This window comes from Saccostrea cucullata, unplaced genomic scaffold (genome assembly GCF_032062105.1).
Source record: "Saccostrea cucullata isolate Sc308-1 unplaced genomic scaffold, CSIRO_AGI_Scuc_v1 ctg376, whole genome shotgun sequence".
Taxonomy (NCBI): Eukaryota; Metazoa; Mollusca; class Bivalvia; order Ostreida; family Ostreidae; genus Saccostrea; species Saccostrea cuccullata.
The window spans coordinates 447,928-471,117 of NW_026933720.1; the positions used below are offsets into that span (position 1 = coordinate 447,928).

General features: G+C 33.9%; 4 protein-coding genes across 4 annotated transcripts; all 4 read left to right on the plus strand.

The window, feature by feature from the left end:
• The first annotated feature begins 1,870 nt into the window (after window positions 1-1,870).
• On the plus strand, window positions 1,871-8,069 carry LOC134239076 (uncharacterized). The gene is made up of 3 exons (XM_062721231.1): window positions 1,871-2,016; window positions 6,736-6,957; window positions 7,775-8,069. Exons 1-3 carry the CDS (start codon window positions 2,007-2,009, stop codon window positions 8,023-8,025), a joined length of 483 nt encoding a protein of 160 aa, XP_062577215.1. The 5' UTR covers window positions 1,871-2,006; the 3' UTR covers window positions 8,026-8,069.
• Window positions 8,070-9,809: 1,740 nt separating this feature from the next.
• Window positions 9,810-14,403, plus strand: LOC134239073 (uncharacterized). Its single transcript, XM_062721229.1, has 4 exons — window positions 9,810-9,970; window positions 10,530-10,674; window positions 12,530-12,763; window positions 14,104-14,403. The coding sequence occupies exons 1-4, from the start codon at window positions 9,959-9,961 to the stop codon at window positions 14,352-14,354; spliced, it is 642 nt and encodes a 213-aa protein (XP_062577213.1). The 5' UTR covers window positions 9,810-9,958; the 3' UTR covers window positions 14,355-14,403.
• A 2,343-nt stretch (window positions 14,404-16,746) lies between these two features.
• LOC134239071 (short-chain collagen C4-like) lies at window positions 16,747-18,457 on the plus strand. Its single transcript, XM_062721226.1, has 4 exons — window positions 16,747-16,909; window positions 17,121-17,276; window positions 17,618-17,851; window positions 18,182-18,457. The coding sequence occupies exons 1-4, from the start codon at window positions 16,762-16,764 to the stop codon at window positions 18,424-18,426; spliced, it is 783 nt and encodes a 260-aa protein (XP_062577210.1). The 5' UTR covers window positions 16,747-16,761; the 3' UTR covers window positions 18,427-18,457.
• A 1,931-nt stretch (window positions 18,458-20,388) lies between these two features.
• Window positions 20,389-22,761, plus strand: LOC134239072 (short-chain collagen C4-like). Its single transcript, XM_062721228.1, has 3 exons — window positions 20,389-20,576; window positions 21,322-21,555; window positions 22,488-22,761. The coding sequence occupies exons 1-3, from the start codon at window positions 20,432-20,434 to the stop codon at window positions 22,730-22,732; spliced, it is 624 nt and encodes a 207-aa protein (XP_062577212.1). The 5' UTR covers window positions 20,389-20,431; the 3' UTR covers window positions 22,733-22,761.
• The last annotated feature ends 429 nt before the right edge of the window (window positions 22,762-23,190 follow it).

The following is a 23,190-nucleotide window of genomic DNA, read 5'->3' on the forward strand; positions in this document are numbered from 1 at the left end:
TCCAATTTATTTCGTTCTGGTGGTCTTTTTAGGTTGATTGTTGTTTGTTTTCTTCGTATGTTATATTTAGGGGGGGGGGGTGAAATAAAAAACAATTTAAAAATGCATTTTATTTTTCCTTTCTTTAAAATAAATCGAAACGTCATTAAAATTACAATAGATACTGCTGAGTTAATATAAAACATAAACGTTTCTAAAACGTGAAAAAAGTCTTTCCATATATCCCATTCTTGTCCCTTTTGTCTTTTTCACAACTGTAAAAAAGTAATCTACCTTGGGTATCCTGATAATCATAATTAAGTTATTCTATAAATTAAACATCATGTGTAAGAAATGGGTTTTAATTTTATCAGGTAAAATCCTCATAGCAATGAACTAGAGGAAGAATTTTTTATTGGAATATGGGGTCGCCTTGGAAGAGACGTCGGTTTTAAAATATTTTAAATTTTGTAATAAATTAAAGGAAAAGGAAATTGATATGAAATGGTTGATTCACAAAAAAATTAAGCAAAAAAGTTATAATTAGTCTAAACTTTAAACAGAAGAAAACTAAAGTTTTCATCACTCAGTTCCGTTACAAAAACGATTTTTCAAAGATTCCTCGAAGACATGATCGTTTATCATCCAGTTCGGTTTTCCAAACCAACAAGGCCAAAGAAATAAAAAAAAATGATATTTATAGATCATGTATCTTTTGAAAAAAAAATTATAACCTGACCCGTAATTTTGTCAGTTTGAATGAATAAGAAAGAGAAAAGGTAAATGAAGGCCCAAGAAAAATTAAGAAAAGCGCAGCGTCATTTACATGTATAAATGAGAACTTTCTATGCAAATATAAATTGATCTAATACTAGTAAATTGATATCCATTTAGTCAATTTATTGATGAAAAGAATTGAAATTTCAGACATGAGACGCATTTCTGTTGCACTGTCAACATGCTGGATTAAAATTACGCTGCAACAGAAGGTACATAGTCTTCTATAAAAATCCTCGTCTTCAAAGGGCTGGTCAACAGACGTATATGGGTATGGAATTCAAGGTAAGTTTTGTGTTAACTTAATATTTTCTTAAGCTTGAAATCGTTACTTTACAACATCATGAATTCATTGCAATATTATTTTTATTCAATAGGGTTTTATTTTCAGTCATTTAATCTGAAATTTTATTTTTTTCATTAAAATCTAAGATATAAAATATTTTAACAATGTAGTTTGAAATACTTTCTTTTTTGTTTTTGTTTTTTTTTTTATATATATATGAACCTACATGAGTATATTGATATCACCATCTAACATATATATATAAAATACATGGTAACTGTCTTGAAATATAAGCAATATTTGGGCGAGGGTAAGAACACGTGATAGAGGGCGAGACTTGCCGAGTTATCATGTATTTTGTTTATCCTGCAACATATTTCTAACATTTAAACGTCCAAAATAAGCTATTTCCGACAGATTTAGGCACATCTCTGCAGTTGAAACTATGACGCCATGGCGCAAACATTGCAATATGCATGACGTCACAATGCTTTTAGAACGTCGGAATACATGCAGTGCAGTGACCGGATAAAGCTTTGGTTTATTAGGTTACCTTTATTACAAACTCCAAACAGTGTCGATTCTCCGGGACTACTTTCCCTACGAATAACGATATGGAGTTGTAGCGTAACGTAATACTGAGCTGTCTGGAGCTTGCCTTTATTAGGTCAATGCAAGGGGTGGTTGCAGGATAAATGCTTATATTATATATTACCTTCTGCGTTAAATTTCTTCAGCCTCATTTTTCGTCTTCTCTTTAAATGCTATGAATGATTTTAGAATTTATTGGGAGAACTTAAAATTTTTGTGTGTTTTTTTTATTTTTAGATGAACATCATACCCTCTGTTTGTGTTGTGTTGATCTTGACAACGTTAATTTTTCGAGAAGCAGAATGTTTTTTCACCCGGAGGACCTGTATATACTCGCTGGGGTCGTGAGAACTGTCCTGAAACAGCAAAGTTAATGTACTCAGGTAAGGATTCCTCTAAGCCTAAACCAAACATTAAATGATTAGAAGTGATAATTTTTCTAATCAACTCCTACCGTGAAATAGTTTTTGTGTTATTTACCCATGAACAGAACTATTCAATATTTTATTTATATCGGCTGTGCTTCGGGAATTTGTAGCTGTCTTGCAGAACATTACTTAGAGTTACACATCTCATCCGCAACTCCTCTTATACCACTGAATTAAATTGAATGAAACTTTCACAGATTCCCATAGCAAAACATGGACACTGTCATTCTGTTTATAATATTGAAGGGTACCCATCTCTTATCCGCAACTCCCAGAATACCACCAGGGATTTATCAGTGCCTTCTCAGGGGCCGGAATTCGGCCCCATTCCCAATTGAAAATGAGTTCAATTTTTCCCAATTTGGCAGTATTTTTTCCCAATTGCAGAACAATGCTTTTTTTGATTGTCCTTTGAAAAACACAATGTAAATTTGTCTGATTGTCTGTAATTTTCCTCAATTTAACTCATTTAGCAAAGGTACAGTTGTAACTCATGTTTAAAAGCATCGCCAACTTTTATTCCGAATTTCCTCAGTTTTTTTTCTGAAGTAGTGATATTGTGTATTTCTATATGTTTATTTACTCATTTTGACTTGCTCAATTGATCTACGAGTGAATGGTAAGAACTGCAGGCATTATTTCAGATAGAAAAATATATTTTCAATGCATATTTTAGAAAATGTGCATTTAGTTTAAATTATTTTGCAGGTCTCAGGTTTATTATATTTCCCCAGGGACTTAAAGCCCGAGATAATAAGCACCACCCTCAGATTTACCTGGTCTGTATCCCCTGTCAATCAAATAAATTAAGGGCCATCATTGGGTACTTGAAATTGATTGACATTTATAGCTACTAGTCCCTGTGTATCTCTCTTCACCTTGTTTGACACGCGTGGTCACCATCAAATTAACTTTCGGTCGTCTGATGTTTACCGCTAAATCACTATCGTAATGAGGAAGCCATTTCGATACAAACAATTTTAACTTGATTATAATTGAGTATGATTTTCTTTATTACAAACATTTCATCATAAAATGAAAATGATCTTATAATAGTGTTTCAATACAGCAAATCAAGATTGTGTATATTTTTTCTTATGAAAAGTGTATAGGCGACTTACATTCTTGTTTTGAGACGCGGCGAAAACATTAAGGAGCATAAAGGAGAAAATAAGCTGGTAACATTTTTGCATGTATTGGATAGTAATGTTGAAAACAAAATGTCTGATTAGTAACAACTTCGCCTGGAACAGTATTAAATATATTAAGAATTTCTTTCTTTTCTCTTCCTTTTTTATAACCGAGAATTTCTTGCTACGTGGGTTGTTACCTCCGTTCAAGGTCACAGGTGTTAAAAATAGTTTTGAAAGAAATACGCAAGTTAGCAATAAATTAATATGTTGTTTTCAGTTGTTTAATTATTATCTGAATTTACTAAAAATACATACATATTTGCATGTAATTCTAACTTTACGAAACCATCATTATCGCGAATTTTTCACAATAAGATACAGAATGTACATTTGCTAAAAATAGGACCACGCGACTTTTTATACAAACGGGAAGTAACTGTTACTATTTGACGCGATCGAAGCTCTAAAATTGCTAAATATGAAAAGTTTTTAAGATTTTGAAAGGGACAGGCAAGGATGAGTATTTTACTTTTGAATTTTTACCTGTGTTTCATTATTTTTTTTTAACAACGAAATCAAGTCATTGCTACTGTGACATACAATGTACTAAAGTACATACCGGTCCTACTAAACATGATCTCCCATAACCTAAATTGGAATTTCATGGCGCACAAATATACTACCTTAAGTTGTATAAAATGAATACTCATTGAATTCAAATTTACATAACACATTTAGTAGTCTATATTTTTCATACTTGATCTTGTTTGGTGATTAATGAAGTTGGATCATATTTAATTGTCTGTTAATTGGTAGCCCAAATTACAGCAGTAAATAAATTGAACCTGAATAGTGAATACATGTTTTAAGCAACATATTTATTTTTCCCAATTTCATCAAAAAGCCGATAACTTTTTCCCAATTTCCTAAAAAATGGCGTTTCCCAAAATAGGCTGATAAATCCCTGACCACTAAATAAAATTTAATGATACTTTCACAAATTCTATTATTTTACCGTTCACGGTAGCTCTAAATGGGCAGCAACTGTTCTTCGCCACTCGCTCGGCAACTTGAAGTGAAAGTTGCGGGTCCTTCGGATGAGACCTTAGAAACCAAGGCCCCATGTAACGGCAGGCGTTGACACTATAAAGATCACTCAATGCTCAATGGCTCTGAGTGCTAAGTTAAGGTCAAATTTTAAAGTGTTTTACAGGTATTTGTTGACGTCTCTATATGATTGGGGAAAAAACTCAAACAACATACAATCAGATTAAGCAGAGTTTTTTTTTAATTTTATATAATGCCACTGAGCAACCTCTTATTTTACTTTTTGATCTGACACTTATTTCGGGTCTCCTAGAACAAAACATGTTCTTTGCCATTTTAATAATATGGAAGGCGGTGTTTTATTTAGTGAGCTCATTGCTCGCAGTGCCTTTAATTTATGGTTAAACTTTCAAGGGGTATGATATTATTAGTTATCCAGGTTCAATCAAGGGTGTACGGGGATTTACCCCGGGTTTTATTCCATACACCCTGAGGCCGAAGGCCTTGATTGAACCTGGATAACGAATTTATTTCCTTCGTACCCATAAAAATTATGCTTTGTAAACATCAAAGTGTGTCTCAATCTATCGATTAGATAACTACGTACTAAAATGCATCGTGACGTCACGTTATTTGGTTTTTATCATAGAGAATGTATGCAATGTGACGTCACGTTTTATTTACACCCGGCTCAAGTCGGGTGCACGGATATTTACACCCGACTTTGTAACCAATCAAAGCTCGTCTTTCAAGCTAGAGCTGAAATGGATCTGCTGGGCTGATACGGATTATTATTTCCTATCTAGCTTGAAAGACGAGCTTTGATTGGTTACAAAGTCGGGTGTAAATATCCGTGCACCCGACTTGAGCCGGGTGTAAATAAAACGTGACGTCACATTGCATACATTCTCTATGATAAAAACCAAATAACGTGACGTCACGATGCATTTTAGTACGTAGTTATCTAATCGATAGATTGAGACACACTTTGATGTTTACAAAGCATAATTTTTATGGGTACGAAGGAAATAAATTCGTTATCCAGGTTCAATCAAGGCCTTCGGCCTCAGGGTGTATGGAATAAAACCCGGGGTAAATCCCCGTACACCCTTGATTGAACCTGGATAACTAATAGTATCAGCCCAGCAGATCCATTTCAGCTCTGCAGGGCTGGTACGGCTATTGTGACGTTGGGCAATTTGCAAATAAAAAAATGTATTTATTGTTAAGAATGTAATAAATCCATATATAACTCCATTTAAAAGGTGTCAAATGGAACATTATAAGAAACAGGGCGTACGACGCGTGGACAATCCCCCGCTCTGAGACAATATATTTCTCAATTTTCAAAATTAAAAGAAAAGTTTTACATGTATTTTTTCAAAAAATCATGTTCTCGGGAATGTCATCTTTAAAACTTTTTATTACTTTATTTTACTGAACGACTTATCTTTTGACAATTTTTTTTCAAAGTTGACAGTAAGCATATGTAGTGGAAAATGGGTGTACTAGAGCCATGAAAACGAATTTTGAACACGAATGGGTCAATCTCCATTTTTCGTAAACGCTTAAATGATAGAAACGTAAATGTGAATCCTATTTCATTTGTCAAAAAAAATTGAATCTGAACCCATTCTTTATGAAAATTGAACTTTTCTGAAAAAGTTTGCGCTTCAACAAACACGTTCATTTCAATCACACTGACAGATATTGATAACGCATATACTTCGTAGCGAAGGATTTAATGCAGTCGGTCTTGTGCCAATCCCTGCGCTATGGAGAGAGGTTTGAATCATACGTGAAGCTTTTTCTTTTTTTCACATATCTTAAAACAATGAGTGATAAAATAAATTATAATATAAAATTAAAACATTGAAATACAGAATTAAATGTGTAAAAGATGGTATAAACCATATATTAATATATATATATATATATCGCTATCATTAACTTTTAGAATTGAGAAATGTCTCAGAGCGGGGCATTGACATCGCCTTGTACGCCTCCATTCTTTGTAGAAATTTCAGATTATTTCAAAATAAATTCCTTTCCAATAACTAGTCGAAATTATTGTAATTATATTACAATAAAATATGTTCAAATCAATCAACTAGTCGAAAATTGATAAGTGATAAATTATTTTTTCAATGGGGATCTGGGTCAGAATAGGTCCTCAGTACCCCCTTGCTTGTCGTAAAAGGCGACTAAATGGGACCGTATAAACCGAGACCCCGTGTCACAGCAGGTGTGGCACGATAAAGATCCCTCCCTGCTCAAAGGCCGTAAGTGCCGAGCATAGGCCTAAATTTGCAGCCCTTCACCGGCAATGGTGACGTCTCCATATCAGTGAAATATTCTGAAGAGGGACGTTAAACAGTATACAATCAATTATCCAGTTTAAAAGCCTTGCTAATTACAACACTTAAATTATTCTCTCAATACCAGAGTAAGCAATGTATATCTCATTAGTAAAGTTGTTTTATTTGTTTTAAAGGATATGTTGGAGGATCTTTTTACCATCATACTGGGCCACTCTGTCTACCAAAGGACCCAGAGTGGGGCAGGTACTCAGATCGAACAGTAGACAACGACAGAGGATTTGTTTACGGAGCTGAGTATGAACATACTGGGGTCTTTCGCCTTAACCTCCACAACAATGATGTGCCGTGTGCTGTATGCGAAACCCATGGCCACGAGTCAGTTGTTATGATACCAGGTATTTCGGAACATATAATTTGAAGAACCAAGCGAGGAGGGGGTTTGAAATGATTTTGAATTAATAGATTTGTAAAATCCCATTAAAAAATAACCTGCCTTTTCTTGAACTTTTTGTGTTTTTTGTGAATTTTATTTTCCCTCTCTTCTCTCCCATAACCTCTAAAAAGACAAGGCTGGTAACGCGTTTGATAGGTGTTTAGAAAAGAAGGCACTTTTCAGGTGATGTAAAAGCAGAAGTTATAGCTTTTTACAAGGTTATATATGAAAAAAAATCTTAAAATATTAGTTACGAAAGATAGTTAAAATGGATGCAGTTTTAGCAGGAGTTATAACACTTATCTTATTGCTAGCATGAAATTCCTCTCCAGATTCTGTCATTTTCCCAAAAAATCTGCATTTTTCAGACTTGGTTTTGAGGTTTAGATACTTTTCGGCTTTGTATGCATTGTATATTTCTTTTTATTTCATTTTTTTTTATTTCTTATATTCCTTCAAAATCTCTCCATGTCTAAGCTACATGTAGAACTCAATAAATGATTATGAAAACCAACACAAAAATTTGCAGACGATATTGTTTCAAAGTTAGAAAGAAGTGTCCTGATTTAAATTTACATATGATATGGGACCATTGGATTTGATATGGGACTCAATAGACTACGAAGAAATGACTTCAAATATTTTAAAAAAAAAATATTTGATGACCCCCCCCTCTCTCTCTCTCTGTCAGTCAAACTTCTTGCAAGAAATTTAAAAAAAATTCTCATAAAAAGTGAAGAAAATATTTAAATGTAATTTTTGCGTTTGTTTATTTGTAGCAAGAAAGTCCTGTTACTCTGGGTGGAAAAAGGAGAATTCTGGGTATCTGATGAGCGGGAAATTTGATCACAGAGCCGCCACCACCTACACTTGTCTTGATGAAAAATCACAGCCTTTACATGGGGGATCGGAGAACAAAGATGGCTACCTGTTCTATCCGGTAGAATCTCGATGTAAACACGGCAGCTTAAGGTGTCCTCCCTACCATCAAGGGAGGGAACTTACCTGTGTTGTCTGTTCTAAGGACTGAGACAGTCGCTCATTATGAAAATAAAAACATACTGCATACTTTGACTTTGTTCATTTTTAACTTACCTGAGCCAAAAACTAAGGTGAGCCAGCCCTTCTAAACTTGTTTCGTCCGTCGTCTGTCTCTTCTCCTTTTAATTTTTCATATTTAAGTATTTGTCATTTTTGAGAATCCCTTGCAGTTAATTTCAACCAAGTTTCCTTTGGAAGGAGAATTCAAATTTGTTCAAATTTAAGACCACGAATTACAAAATGTATTTTCTGACAAGGCCTCGTGTCAATTATGGAACGAAATGACGCTTTTAAAGGAGTCTGTAGAAATACCTATTTCCTGTGTCCGGATTAAAATCAAACCAAGCGAATGCTAAATCTTAAACAAATGGCCCAAAGACCACACTGCTTACAATTTACATAAGAACATTTATCAGGAAAAAGCAAAAATCATTTCAGTTTTAAAAAGATATAATATTCTTAAATGGTTCAAAATGTTAAGTCATAAACAATTTCAAAATCCTTAATTTAAAGACATTAGAGCAAAGCCGGTGCAAAATAAAAATTCTAAATATGTATGAATATGAAATAGATGGAAATAACGAACTTACAGTAGTCAAGATCAAAAGTCCAATAAAAAATACAAAATAGGAGCATAGCAAATGTTACATTAAAGTTTTGCAATTTAAAAAATTAAAAACTATCTAAAACATACTCGTCTATAACATACTCGAGGTTGTTATAGATAGTTTTGATTTTTTTTTAATTGCAAAACTTTAATGTAACACAAACAGGGACCTCCAAAACATCAGAGGTGGAATCAGGTGCCATGGAAAAGTGAGCATCCCCTGATTACCGGTCACACCCGCCGTGTGCTCCTCGTCATGATCTGAAAATACTAGTAACGGAAAATCCGTCGTCAATTCAGTGTGTCAATAATGGACTAACATTGAGTATGAAAAACGTCATTCAGCATTTGACTACTAGTATATGATAAATTGTATTTGCTGACAATAACATACTATCGATCATAGAACTTACGAAATAATGACTTTAAACGAGACTGCTGATATTCTTGTTTCATCAACTTGTCTATAGATATGAAACACAGTGGTAACGAATAATGAAATCACCATAGAACTTTTTCAGAAAAGACAATTATACAAAAGTTCTCATTACCCCCTCTTTTTTTTAAGACAAAATGCCACTTCTTTAGAACTAGTTACGAAAGCAGACGTATACTTTTCATTCCTAAATCCATTATCCTGTAATGAATCAGTATATTTTAAACTATGAGACAAGAAAACAACAAAAGTTCAACGCGGTAGCTTATTAAATAAAGTTCAACTTTTGCCAAATTTTGTAATTTGAAATCCATGTAATGCTCACCGCAGCATCCAAGTCACACAGTACTTTCTGTCTAATTCGGGACAGATTTGAATGAAACTCTGTAACAAAACTTTCAATGCAGATCAGAGTTAAAAACAATATCTCAGTTGAGGTTTGTGTCATGACTGACGCAAAATAATTCCTGAATCCTTCTCAAGATTAGGTCATTTTTGCAAGTTATGAAAAGATTTCTTTTATGTATTGAAAAAAACTAGAAGTATCTTTTTGTTTTGACAATTCATAAGAATTTAGGTCGTGCTGATGTTGTTATTTAGTGTAATTAGGTCTTACACTTTTCAAGTACGTGCTCGACCTTGAGAGGAAAAAACTTGCATGTGTTGCTGGATGTCTATGTAATTTTAGTATTTAAATCTTGATAAAGAAAATTAGTTTACGCGATAAGAAAAGGAAGCCTCTCACAATTTTTTTAATTAAGACTTCCTACACAAAATTGAACTATTTGTTGGATTGAAATTACGGAGAAGTAGAAGTTACATGGTTTTCTATAAAGGACCATCATTTTCTGAATTAATGGTCAACAGATATTGAGAAGTATGGGGTTAAAAGTAAGTTTTATGCTAGCTTATTATTTCTTAAGCAAAAAATCCATCATCACTATAAAACATCATAAAATCATTTCCCCCATCATGAAAAAGAGCACACAGCTGGTGTGACTGGTCAGCAGATGCTTACTCCTCCATGGAACCTGATCCCTCCTCTGATGTTTTGGAAGTCCGTGTTTGCTCTGCTCCTGATCTGTATTGTTTCATGGACTGTTGAGAAGGGATACTGTTCGTTTACTCCATACGGAATAATAAACTTTTTTCATCATCTATTTTTATTTTTAGTCATTTGATCTGAAATACTTGTTATTATAATTCACATCTTAACTTTTAGCACCATATGACTGTAACTTGAAAGAGTTCCGGTTTTTTGAAAAAAAAATTCTTTGTTTTCATTCATTCTAAATGTCTTTAATGGCATATTACATCAAATATATTTTAGAGAGCCTATTTTGCATATTTCTCCTAAGCCTTATTTTCATCTAATCCTGGTATGTTATAAATACTAAGATTTTTCTTATTATCTTAAATGAAATGTTCATGGTGTTTTTATTTCTTTAAGATGAACTTCATGGACCCTTTATGTGTTGTGCTGATCTTGATAACGTTAATTTTTCAAACGGCGGAATGTTTTTCACCCGGAGGGTCTGTATATACTCGCTGGGGTCGTACGGACTGTTCTGAAACAGCAAGTTTAATCTACTCAGGTAAGTAATGTATTCTGACGATGCTCTGAAATAATCTTTTTATAAGTAAAATGAGTGCACACAAAATGTTTCGGTCGCCCGCGTGGCGCATTGGTTAGAGGTTCTGCTCTTGAGTCGCGAAGTAAGGAGTCAATCCTTAAGTCGCGGGTTCGAATCCCACTGTGGGACGTGGGGACCGGTCCATCGGATGAGACCGTATAAACCGAGGTCCCGTGTCGCAGTATGTGCTGGCACGAAAAAGATCCCTTCCTGCTCAATGGCCCTAAGTGCCGAGTATAAGATAAAATTTGCAGCTCTCTACCGGCAAGCGGTGGCGTCTCCATATCAGTGAAAAATTCTTCAGAGGGACGTTAAACAATATACAGTCAGTCAATCACAAAATGTTTCGACACCTCCTCCAATATATATAAAATCATATACACTTGCCTGCATCACTGTTAAAAAAAACAAGCCCTTTTTCAAATTTTAAAAAAGAAGATTTAATTAAGGTATCCAACCCATAGTAGGACCAAATTTTCTAACCTTAAAGAAGCTGGGGGTGGCAGCCATTTTTAGACTATTTCGATCTCCTTTAAAAGAAGAGCTCCATATATACATATATATGCATATATGCTCCAAAGATATACAAAATGATTAAATTTTAAAACTAAAATGATTTTTTTTCTTTGACAAATGATAGTTGACAGCTTAAGATATCGTATCTAAAAATAAGTTAAATCTGGTGGTTAATTTGTGATTTATTTGTTGACCCCCAGCCTCCTTAACTATCAATTCTTTGTAAAATATCCTGATATTATTTTAAAGCATTTTAGAGTAGAAAGGGATTTACCAATAGAAATTTTCAAAAATTTTATTACCTAAGCAGAAATTAATTATTGAAGATTGCATTGAAGTCTATAGAAGGAGGTAAGTTTTTTAAGATAAAAAAAATAAATACTACAAATATCAAAAATGCTCTGGTGGAAAGATGTATTTGATCATTGGGAATAGTAAAACAATTAAAAATGATACAATTAAATTAATTTTTTATTTAGTAAAATCAAAGGGAGATAACTCGTCAATGGCAGGAAAAGATAACAAATTAGGACATGTCCCAACGTTACATTCTGATACTCAAAGATGAAAATTAGTTCTAAATAAAATGAGTATTCAGCCCATACATATCTATTAAGCATTCAGTTCTATTGAATCTGAGGCTAATATGGATCGGATACCTTAAACAAAAAACATTTCTTTTACCAATGTGCCACACATGATTAGCATATTACATATGTACGGGTATACATGAAAGTAAATGCAAGCTTTGTCTGAAACTAAAATGGATTTTAGAGTTATTGTTTTTAAATTATGAACCAGATGTTATTGATTTTAATCAAATAAGCAATGAATATTTCATAAAGTTTGAGTTGCTCTTCAAGTGTTTAAAGGATATGTTGGTGGCTCTCATTATCTCCATTCCGGGGCTGCTGTAGAACCACTCTGTCTTCCAAAAGACCCAGAGTGGGGCAGGTAATTTGCAGCTCTCCACAGGCAAGCGGTGGCGTCTCCATATGAGTGAAAAATTCTTGAGAGGGACGTTAAACAAAATACAATCAGTCAATCACAAAATGTTTCGACACCTCCTCCAGTATATATAAAATCATATACACTTGCCTGCATCACTGTTAAAAAAAACAAAACATGACTAAAATATAACATATGTACGGGTATACATGAAAGTAAATGCAAGCTTTGTCTGAAACTAAAATGGATTTTAGAATTATTGTTTTTAAATTATGAACCAGATGTTATTGATTTTAATTAAAAAAGCAATGAATATTTCATAAAGTTTGAGTTGTTCTTCCATTGTTTAAAGGATATGTTGGTGGCTCTCATTATCTCCATCCCGGGGCTGCTGTAGAACCACTCTGTCTTCCAAAAGACCCAGAGTGGGGCAGATATTACGATTACGGAGAACATCAAAGAGGATTTGTTTATGGAGCTGAGTACGAGCACACTGGGGTCTTTCGCCTTCATCATCTCCAGGACCTTGATGTGCCGTGTGCTGTGTGCGAAACTCTTGGCCAGAAGTCAGTCTTTGTTATACCAGGTTTGTCGGAACACATGATTAGAAGAAATCTAGAGAGGCATGGATTACATGGATGTCTTCATCAAATAGTTTTGTTGTCTTAAATTCCACTCGAATCAAATACTAGTACCGTAGTTTGTCTTTTTTGTAACCGGGTATATGATTTAACTTTTGTCCTTTTATCTCCTATAACTTCTAAAACAACAATAGATATGGAGACGCCACCACTTGCCGATGGAGAACTGAAAATTTTGTACTACATTACTACATGTATACTCAGCACTGAGGACCTTTGAGCAGGGAGGGGTCTTTTTCGTGCCAGCACCTACTGACAAGGGACCTCGGTTTATACGGTCTCATCGGAAAGACCGGTATCCACGTCTCACAGTGGGATTCGAACCCGCGACGTAAGGATCAACTCCTTATTTCACAACTCTAGATCAGACGCTCTAACCACTGCGCCACACGGGATACTATTTAAAGAAGAGGAAATTTCTTGGTTGGGGTTACAGTGGAAATTATTCATTTACAAGGGAATTTATGTAAACAGATCTTAAAATGTTCTTTTGTTACAAGTTTTAGCAGGAGTTATGTCTTGTTGGAGTTTCATATTCGAGGCCAGCTTGTCCAGATTTCTTTCTGTTTCCATGCAACATTTTAAATTTGTCTACCTCAGTATGAAGGTGTAGAGGAAGGATATAGAGATAACGAAAAGTATTCAATATCAAAGTCCAAAAAACAATACAAAATAGAAGAAGAGCAAACACAGACCTCCAAATCATCAGAGAAGGGATCAGGTGTCATGGAACAGTTAGCATCCCCTGCAGACCGGTTCCACCAGTGGTCTGTTCAGCAGAGCAAACGTTCGCAAACGCTCGCAAAAAATTACTATTTGAGGTATAAGGAATTTTGGTGAGCGCTCGCGAACGTTGGCTCTGCTGAACAGGCCTCAGTTGTGTTCTCCTTGTCATGATCGAAAAAAAAAAAACGAAAAATCTGTCGTCAATTCAGTGTGTAACTAGTGGCCTAACAATTAGTATAAAAGTCAGTCAGTCTTTGACTCAATGATACCGGTAATTTGTATTTGCTGACAAGGTCATTGTATTGACCATAGAACTTACGAAATGATGACTTTAAACGAGACTTCTGAAATTCTTATTTCATCAACTTGTTTGTCAATAGTTTATCTCGTTTTAGAAATTGTTCAAACGTATAGAGCATGCTCTTGCATATCGAATCAACTTAGATATATAAACTCCGTATGCAGGTATGATAGGGTGCACCTGTGAATACTTTACTGATTGCTTGATTATGCCAATACAATGCAATAATTTATTTTGTATGTTTTCGTTACTTTGTAGCCAGAAAAACTTGTTACTCTGGATGGAAAAAGGAGTATTCTGGGTATCTGATGAGCGGAAATTTTGCTCATAGAGCCGCCTCAACCTACTCTTGTTTTGATGAACAATCTCAATCTCTGGACGGGGGATCTGAAAATAAAGATGGCTACCTGTTCTATCCGGTAGAGTCTCGATGTCATCGCGGGAGCTTAAGGTGTCCCCCATACAAAGAAGGAAGGGAACTAACCTGTGTCGTTTGTTCTAAGGACTAAGACACTCACTCATTCTGAAAATAAAAAATACAGTATATTTTGATTGGTGATTTTGTTTGTTTTGTTTTTTTATGTATTCCTGAGCCAATTGCTTGAGTAAACCTTTCTGAAAACGTTTTATCCGTCTCCTGTATGTATTTTCTTTCCGTCTGTAAACCTTTCAAATACTTTTTTTTCAAAAATCCCTAAGTTAATTTCAACCAAACTTCCCACAAAAACTTTGGATTGGGAATTCAATTTTATTTGTTCAAATGTAAGACCACACATTCTTCCAAGGGGATTTTATACATGCAGTGAAAATTAATGTTATCTTTAAAAGAACATTTTCCCAGGAACTTCTGAGCTAGAAAAAAATATTTAATTTATATAGAGGCATCTTCATTGTAATGTACTTTCATATATTTGTCACGACGTTGTCCTAGTGGGGTAAGATGGGGTGTTACAACGCATTATGAAAAAATACGCACTTAGAAAAAAATAAATTTGGGACCAAGGTTACTCACTTTAAAAAATGATTTTATTTTCAAAATGCGTTAATATCGACAGCTTTAATGAACTAATCAAGCTCTTGTCCGAGTTTGAATTCTAGAAAAAAAAATACATTTTACTAATCGCCTGTTATTAAGTACTCCCTTCTGTTGAGAGCGGGTAGCAAAGCCATTACATGTATCTATATTATTGGGAATTTTTCCAGTCCACTCTGTAAGGACATCGGCCTTACAAGAAACGTATCATACACGATGTCTTTTTAAAATTAGGTCGACCTTTCGTAAAGAAAGTTATGCCTACATCACATTTACACCAACCTCATTTTTACGCCGTCATTTGAATGTTTTAAATTATTGTTATAAAAAAGTCAATGAAAGTTCATTTAAGGATTCCATTCTTCTACACCTGAATATGGACTCGGATCTGTGATTATTGATTTTGCAAATATACTTTTTAAGCCGTTGATTTTTGCAAGAGAAAGACGCTCAAGCAACACAGTTCTTCATCTTTCATTTTGCCGACAAAGGATTTGATGCAGTCATGAACAGTAATATTCTTCAATTTTTTAATTACCAAAAAAATCTCCAGGGCCCAGATATCAAGCACGAGTAGCAAACAAAGTCCTGCTGAACACGTCATTGCATATAGTTACATTGTAATGAGGACCTTAAATCGCATTTTTTAAAAGATCAATATTAAGGGGTTCTCGATATTTCTACAGGCGTTTTTTTTTCTTCAGAAAATTGCAGTTGACGAGTATATTACTACATAAGTAAGGGAAGTTGATGAGAGAAAAGAAGTTTAAGTCACCACGTTTATCATAAAGTTGTTTTGTAAGGTTTAAATACCATTCACTTCTAGTAGAATGTCGAGAAATGAAACAGATTTGACAAACTCTATGGTTTTTATTTCACATGCAACTTTTATCATATGAGAAACAAACTCACACCAGTACAAATTGCTATATATAATTTCACGTATTGTAAATGTTAAGTTTTACTCAGTACAATCAAAGTATTTTTAACAAAGTTATTTTGCAAGGCAACAAAAAAAATTAAATTTTAGTGAAAAAAGCTGTATATTAGGTCCAAAAATGTTAATTTTCAATCATCCTAGGGGATAGTTGTATAAAGTGTAGAAAAAGAATTTTATTGATGTTTGTTCATTTTTACATTTTTTCGCCATTGAATTTCTGTCAATCAGAAATTTATTTGTAAGGTCATTATCTTTCGCTCTTTTTTTTGTGCCTGCAAATCTATCAAAATTGGCGTAATTTTCTGGTTAGTTTTTTTAATTATACCATATAACATCCTGAATTTATCCTTAAAACAATAAAAAAATTAATTTGTAAAGGAAAAACTGTTTCAGATGATCATGTTTAAATTTCTGGAATAAAGGAATATTAATGGGATGACCAGAATTGAAACTCACTGACAAAAACATTACTATTTTACAAATCCTGTTTTTCAATACCTGACACTATGAGGAAATTTTTCTTAGAGGAAATGAAAGCAATTATTTAAGTCTCCATTGTGTATCAATGTTTTTAATATACATTGAGACTAGGTCAGTAAATTGCTTGATGAGTTGAGTTAGTATGGTTAAAATGAATTTGATCATACATGAATGTTAAAAGTATCATTATAATAAAATACAATTAATGATGAAATTATGTAGATAAGTTACATATTAAATTATACTTTTTTTTTTCAAATTGATTCTCCATTTAAAGGAAAAGTTAAGACACTTCCAGTTAGATGAACACACTGATATCTCATTTCAAGGTGAGTAAATATGAAAGTAAGAATTTTATAAACACAATTCAATTAAACGATTATTACTTTCAACAAAGTTGTAAATTATTTATTATAAAACTGACACATTAATGAGTATGTTAGTCAATTGATTACACAAGAAAATGAAATATAACTGTATGTGTCAATTTACTGTGTTTGAATTTTTAGGCATACTGAAGCAACAAAATGCAACAGAAGGCGAAGTGTTTTCTATAAAAGACAATTCCATCCTAACCTGGTCAACAGAGAGGACATTGTCTGGAATAAGAGGTAAGAATGCTTGGATAAAGTTTTTTTTAAAAAAAATATATTGAAGGCACCTTTTAACAAGTCACAAAACACTCTTAGTCAAAAAACACTCTGGCATTTTTAATTCTAGAAATGCTAATTCACTCATGTTGTACCCCTGATAATGGTAGTATATATAGACTTCACTGAAATGTTAATATAATTTCTTGATTGCTTTATATTCATCCATTAGGCATGAAGATGGTTTCCTTTTCCTGTACCTGCATTGTGTTGATTCTGCCCTTTGTGATTGTTCAACATGTGGATAGTTCCTTCTCGGCTGGGGGATCCGTGTATACTCGCTGGGGTCATAATGAATGTCCAAGAAGTGCCAGAAAAATTTACTCAGGTAGAGAGTATGCTCAGGGTTGCTTAAAAATAGAAAATAACTTATTTCTATATTTTCCCCCTTTTTCGTCATGAATTTGTCAATGCAAGAAATTTGCAGTTAAAATGATATCATACCGGTAATTGAAAACGTTTCTCAAAAAGATATAAGCAATTCATTAAGTCATAAATTAACATTTGTCGGGTAGAATAAAATCATTTGCTTTAAAAACCTATTAACTTCAAACCGATTAACCAAATTGAGAAAGAGACACAACTATGCTCTTACTTTACCTTCAACATTGTTCAATGACCATCTCATACTTAATAAAAATGTCTAATTGAATTTAACTGGCTTTGAAGGTTTTGCTGGCGGATCCCATTATTCACATCATGGGGCTGCAGTGGAGCCCCTCTGTTTACCTAAACACCCACAATGGGGACGCCATAACGGAAGAACAGATGCTCCCAGAGGATTTATCTACGGTGCTGAATACGAAGTTCATCATGACTTCATCCATTCTCATCTTCACGACCAAGATGTGCCATGTGCTGTCTGTCAGACTCGCAGAGGGAAAGACGTAATGGTTATTCCAGGTTTGTCAAGATTACATGTTTTGATATAAAAATTATAATGAAAACATTTTTTGCTATTGCTTATATCTTCTATAGTTTAATAAATGTAGATCTGTGTATATGTTTTTTAAAACCAAATTTGATTCGATTTTTACCGTAACAGAGAATTCAAATTTAAAATATTGAAATAATGATATTATCTATTGGTGAAAGTATTATACTTTATCGATAAAACAATATCCAGAAAATTATGAACGGCTTTCAATCAATGATCTAGATCTAGTTAAAATCAATACTCCGTCTTTGAATTCCGTTTGGCTGTTCCTTTAATTGAATTCACTTAATTCATAGCAAGAACGTCCTGTTATCGCGGATGGAGAAAGGAGTACTCCGGCTACCTGATGACTGGTAGATACACTCACCCGGCGGCCTCCACCTACTCCTGTGTGGATCAGCACCCCCGGGCCGCAGTGGGAGGGCATCAGAACCATAACGGGTACCTGTTCTACCTGGTGGAGGCCCGCTGTGGTAGCCTGAAGTGTCCGCCGTACCACAGCGGATGGGAAATCTCCTGTGTCGTGTGTTCGAAACTATGAGACATTTATCTTTGAAATAAATTGAATCCAGCAATCATTTACGTTATATATTGTTTTTCTAGAGAGGTGTGTTGAGAGGCATCATAAAAGAGCTTCCCATTACTTACCTGTGCGTTATCTGTAAAATCAAACGTGTGTCGTGAAGATAATGAACAGGGATCGATCTCAAAACATTACAAAACAGTCAAAGGGGCACAAACAAAGAAAGTTTTGTACCTAGTGTACTGTTAAAAGATTAAGAAATAACCCTGTTGCAAACGTTTCAGAGTTTTAATCTACACTTAACAATTTATAAACCTCTTTTTCGTGCCAGCATCTAGTGTGACATGGGACGTCCTCGCTCTAAACAGTCTCATCTGAAGGATTAGTCTCCACTACCCACAGTGGAATAAGAACCAGCGACGCGTACATGTATTTTGAAGATAAAATGAACATACTTTTGATATTTATTCATAATGCTTGTTCTTAATCCTCAAAGGCAGCTGATCCCAACTCTGAAATTTCCTGGCCTGAGGGCCATAAAACTTAGACGAGCCCACTTTTGATCTCAGTCTCATTTTTCCACTTTTAATTCCTTTGGTACATGTATATTTGTAGATTTTAAAAAAGGGTTATTTCTTAATCTTTTAACACAATACTTGGTGCAAAACTTTCTTTAGATTACACGCACATTAATTATCGCAAATTTGATTAAATTTCTATTTCGATCTTGATATATATTTATATCAAAATAGAGAGAATTGTGAAAATATAATTATGATAATCTTCAACCAGTCTCAAACTACAATAACTACAGGTATCATCTCTTCATGTAATTTTTTGATGTTTTCCCATTAGAAAATATTAAATATAAAGACTTCTGAATTTTGAATGCTGACATAAATTGTATTCATTAATTACTTGTTTTACAAAATTTAAAACTTTTAAGAGGAAAAACGTCATTAGTGTATATCGACATCTGTTAGATACCTAATTGATTTGACTTCAGTTTGCTAAACATACATAGTCATTAGATAACTTTCGGTTGCATGTCAGCTTTGGAATTTGTAACAAAACTATGTAACATATTTTTGAGTTTCTATTTATCAACCTCTCTTTTTGTAAATATCAAGGTATAAAAATTAAAGAGTTAGATCCTAGAAAACTGCATGGAAAAGTTTTTTTTATATAAAATATTACCATTATTGCAAAATTCACTGGGAGTCTAAGAAGACTATCTCATTTTGGAATTTTATATATCTGAATAAATGTCAAGTCGAGATAAAGCTATAAAAAGGAAATTATCTTTGCCTTCTAAGAGATTACTAAATTGTACGACAAACGAGATGATTTCAGCTCTTCCACTGACAACTTTTCTTTTCTGTGTAGTAATACATACTAACTTTACAATCACATGAGGATGCAGAGGTAAAGGGGACATGACATCCAACTATTGATGTGGACGGAGAAAGAAATATAATTCAGATAAAACATTTCAGATGAATAACCAAAATACGGTTGTTAGAAACGCAGTGTAACTAATATTTAAGCAGGCATCAGGGTACTTTATAAAAAATAAAGTACAACTTTAATATCTTATCATAAAATAAACATTCTATTTAATCAATTAATCATACAAGAAACACTTTAATAGATACACTGTGTTGATTTACATTTTAAAATAAATATTTGAGAGTATTGAAATATCGGGTGACAGAAGGTACTCACTTTTCTATAAATTCTGGTCTTTGCTGAATTGTTCAGAATTCTTGTGTTCAAGGATTTAAAGGTAAATTAAATTTCACTATCCTTTGGGTAAAGGCTATTCTTTTTTATAAACATCATTACGTCGTACCCTAACAGTGTAACTGGTACTCATATAAACCTTTTTATACTTTGAATTGTTTCTTTTATAACTTGATTCTTTTCATACTTAAGATTTGACGAAGTTTTTGAAAGCCTTTTCTCTATGACAAATGTTTTATGCTATCATTTTAGCCATTTTTTCCTACTCACGTACTTGCAGATGGCGCTCCTATCCTATTTTTGTTTTGTGTGGATCCTGATAGTGGTCACAGTACCAGAGGTCACGTGTTTCTCACCAGGAGGAGCTGTGTATACCCGCTGGGGTCACAAGAGATGTCCAAAAACAGCCGGAATGGTCTACTCGGGTTAGTAGTGTTCTTAAACCTGGTTCTTAGGAAGGAATCAAACACCTATTTTCCTTGTAAGGTAGCATATACTTGATTCTCTGGTAACTGTATCAGAAACGCCTAGTTCCCAAGTAAGGGATCATATAATAGGTTTCATTTCATTTTGTAAATTTTATTGATTCAGATAAAAGTATCACAGAATATCATGATTACATACAATTCAAACATAAAAATTGGTCCACTGATAGAAAAAACCGTATGATGCTTAATAAAGAGCTAATTGGACATTTGTGTTTTATTTTGTAAAAAAAAAAAATAAATTTAATTAAAAGAAGGCAAGTCCTAATGATGTAGTATTTCTAATCGCTCTCTTAAAATTTTGTTTAGTACTCATATTCTTGATCTTCAGTGATAATGCATTCCAGTCTTTAATAGCATTATAGAAAAAAAGACTCCTTCCCTATAATTTTAGGTATATGTAAAAGCCCATTATCACTGCTCTGTCAGAATGAATTGTAAATATAGAAATATAGCTAATTGTTGATACGATTTTTAAATTATCATTCATTGTGAAATAGTACTATTTTCTTTGATGGATGCACCAACTGCCCTCGTAACCTCTGGTTTTGCATGGCGCTTTTGTCGAAGTTATAAAAAAATAAATAATATTTTGCTTTCCATCTCATACATGTTGTAAAATTGATTGATTATACATTTAGATCAAAATTTCCTTAAAGCAATATAAGTGTACTGACTTGTTTAGGCTTTGCTGGTGGGTCATATTATGGCCATCAGGGTGGTGCGGTAGAACCTCTCTGTTTACCCAGAAACCCTCAGTGGAGTCGATACGACAAAAGGTTCAGTTCCTTCAGGGGATATATCTACGGCGCTGAATATGAACTTCCGACAAACATTATTTACTCAGATCTCCATGACAACGACGTGCCTTGTGCTGTATGCGAGACTCGTAGCGGGAAGTCCGCCATTGTTATTCCAGGTAACAATATAATTTTGTTCATGCTTTACGAGATGACGTATACTTTTGGTCGCTAGCGTGCGCAGTGGTTAGAGGGTTTGCTCTGAAGTTGCAAAGTAAGGAGTTGATCCTTAGATTGAACGTCGCAGGTATCCCAGTGCTTGACATAGAGGCAGGTTCTTCAGAAAAAATCGAATGAATCAAGGTCCCATGTCGCAGTGGGTGCTGGCAAAGAAAAAAAATCATCACTGCACCTTGGTCCTCGGTGCTAAGTATATGTCAAACAAACAAACAAACATATACTTCTGGCTACGGGGCCATTGAAACTTAGCAAGCTCAATCTTACCCCAGTCTCACTTCTCCACTATATATTTATTTGATAAAAGCGAGACCGAGATCAAAAGTGAGCTTGGCTACGTTTCCTGGCCACGGTGCCTGATGCCAATTCTTATGCATATACTCTGGTCTTGATCATCAAGACATGTCCATTATATCCTGATCTGGATCACTAAAACTACATATACATTTGTCATTTCTTACTTGTGGTTGTGCAGCACCATTCACTGAAAAGTAGAACTCGTTTACGTTAAATAGCCTGTGCCTATGTCACAATAACAAACATATCTAACCGCCTGACGTTACATTCAAATTTCAATAATCTGAACTTCAACATTTTTGAAGGGGATTTTTTTTTTAAATTTTTATCTTAAAGGTTGACTTTTTAAATTTTTTATCTTCATGATAAAAAGTTATTAAAAGGATAGATTTTATAGATACGCAAGTTATAACTTGAGGAGGAACTCCTCAAACATTTCATAGTTATATACATATACATCATAAAACTGTCCAAATTCAGATTAAAAAGTATAACAAGTTTAGAAAAATAGATTTTTCCCCTTATTTTAGAAAAATGCAAAGCAGTCTCTGATTTAAATCTGATTATTTTTAAATAGCGAGAACATCGTGTTTTGGCGGATGGAGAAAGGAGTACTCCGGTTATTTGATGACAGGAAGATACTTACACCCGGCGGCCTCCACCTACTCTTGTGTGGATCAGCACCCCCAGGCAGTATTTGGTGGGAGGCAGAACAATAACGGGTACCTGTTCTACCTAGTCGAGGCTCGATGTGGAAGCCTGAAATGTCCGCCCTACAGGAACGGATGGGAGATCACGTGTGTTGTGTGTTCTAAAATTTAAGACACAGGCGTATTATTAAAATAAAAAGATACAGCAACAATTATTTGTCCTCCTACTTTTTTTTATTTACTGATGCAGGTTATATGGTATTGTTATATATGTTATAATTATTGTCTTAGTGCAGTTTTTATCAGAGAAAAGGGATAGTAATATTACTATGATGGAAATTAATTTCTAAATATGATTTTTTTTTCAAAGTGTGTTAAGTGTCTCCATGGTAAAATATATTGATGTAGACTCTTAACGCACTTTGAAAAATTCTAACAAACAAAGTAAAAAAAACTGGTTACAGTAAATGTTCTACCAAGCCTATATCCTGAGAACCATACCAAAATGTTAACAGTGATAAAGGAGAAGCTTCAGGAGTACTGTACAACAATATTTAAGAAGTGGTGTAAATCAAACCAAAATACATAAATTCCAAAGAATATTTGGAAAACTTGAAATCACGAAATCAC

Coding starts and splice junctions, on each gene's coding strand:
- LOC134239076 (XM_062721231.1), top strand. Junction 6,958..7,774: donor GTCAGTTGTTATGATACCAG/GTATTTCGGAAC, acceptor GTTTATTTGTAG/CAAGAAAGTCCTGTTACTCT.
- LOC134239073 (XM_062721229.1), top strand. Junction 10,675..12,529: donor AGCAAGTTTAATCTACTCAG/GTAAGTAATGTA, acceptor CATTGTTTAAAG/GATATGTTGGTGGCTCTCAT. Junction 12,764..14,103: donor GTCAGTCTTTGTTATACCAG/GTTTGTCGGAAC, acceptor GTTACTTTGTAG/CCAGAAAAACTTGTTACTCT.
- LOC134239071 (XM_062721226.1), top strand. CDS start 16,762: ATGAAATATAACTGTATGTGTCAATTTACTGTGTTTGAATTTTTAGGC. Junction 16,910..17,120: donor GACATTGTCTGGAATAAGAG/GTAAGAATGCTT, acceptor TTCATCCATTAG/GCATGAAGATGGTTTCCTTT. Junction 17,852..18,181: donor AGACGTAATGGTTATTCCAG/GTTTGTCAAGAT, acceptor CTTAATTCATAG/CAAGAACGTCCTGTTATCGC.
- LOC134239072 (XM_062721228.1), top strand. CDS start 20,432: ATGGCGCTCCTATCCTATTTTTGTTTTGTGTGGATCCTGATAGTGGTC. Junction 20,577..21,321: donor AGCCGGAATGGTCTACTCGG/GTTAGTAGTGTT, acceptor TGACTTGTTTAG/GCTTTGCTGGTGGGTCATAT. Junction 21,556..22,487: donor GTCCGCCATTGTTATTCCAG/GTAACAATATAA, acceptor ATTTTTAAATAG/CGAGAACATCGTGTTTTGGC.